Source organism: Apaloderma vittatum, unplaced genomic scaffold (assembly GCF_000703405.1).
Source record: "Apaloderma vittatum isolate BGI_N311 unplaced genomic scaffold, ASM70340v1 scaffold28133, whole genome shotgun sequence".
Classification (NCBI taxonomy): Eukaryota; Metazoa; Chordata; class Aves; order Trogoniformes; family Trogonidae; genus Apaloderma; species Apaloderma vittatum.
In genome coordinates, this window is record NW_009710244.1 from 685 (window position 1) to 966 (window position 282).

At 60.3% G+C, this 282-nt stretch overlaps 1 protein-coding gene across 1 annotated transcript in view; it reads left to right on the forward strand.

Moving 5' to 3' along the window:
- Positions 1 to 183, forward strand: part of ANAPC15 (anaphase promoting complex subunit 15) — a gene marked incomplete at its 5' end in the record, with an annotated part of 434 nt that extends 251 nt beyond the window's left edge. Inside the window, 2 exons of the mRNA XM_009867242.1 lie at positions 4 to 48; positions 136 to 183. Coding sequence (XP_009865544.1) covers positions 4 to 48; positions 136 to 183 — 93 coding nt within the window. The remainder of the gene's footprint in view (positions 1 to 3; positions 49 to 135) is intronic.
- Between the last annotated feature and the right edge of the window lie 99 nt (positions 184 to 282).

A 282-nucleotide genomic window follows, 5' to 3' on the forward strand; every position in this document is an offset into this window, starting at 1 on the left:
GAGAGGAACGATTATAACGAGTCTCCTGATGATGGGGAGATCAATGAGGTAAAGAGCGGGGCTACAGGCCCCTCTTCCTGCCTCCCTCACCACCCAAGTGGTGAGGTGGGGGTCTCAAAACTTTCCTCTTCCCAGGTGGACATGGAGGGGGCAGAGCAGGATCAGGACCAGTGGATGATCTGATTCTGCTGCGGCCACACCAAACCGGAGCCTGAAGCTGGGGCAAAACGCTCGCCCGCTGCCGCTCTGGGGCCCCGGGCCGCTGTTTGGTGAAGCTCCTCC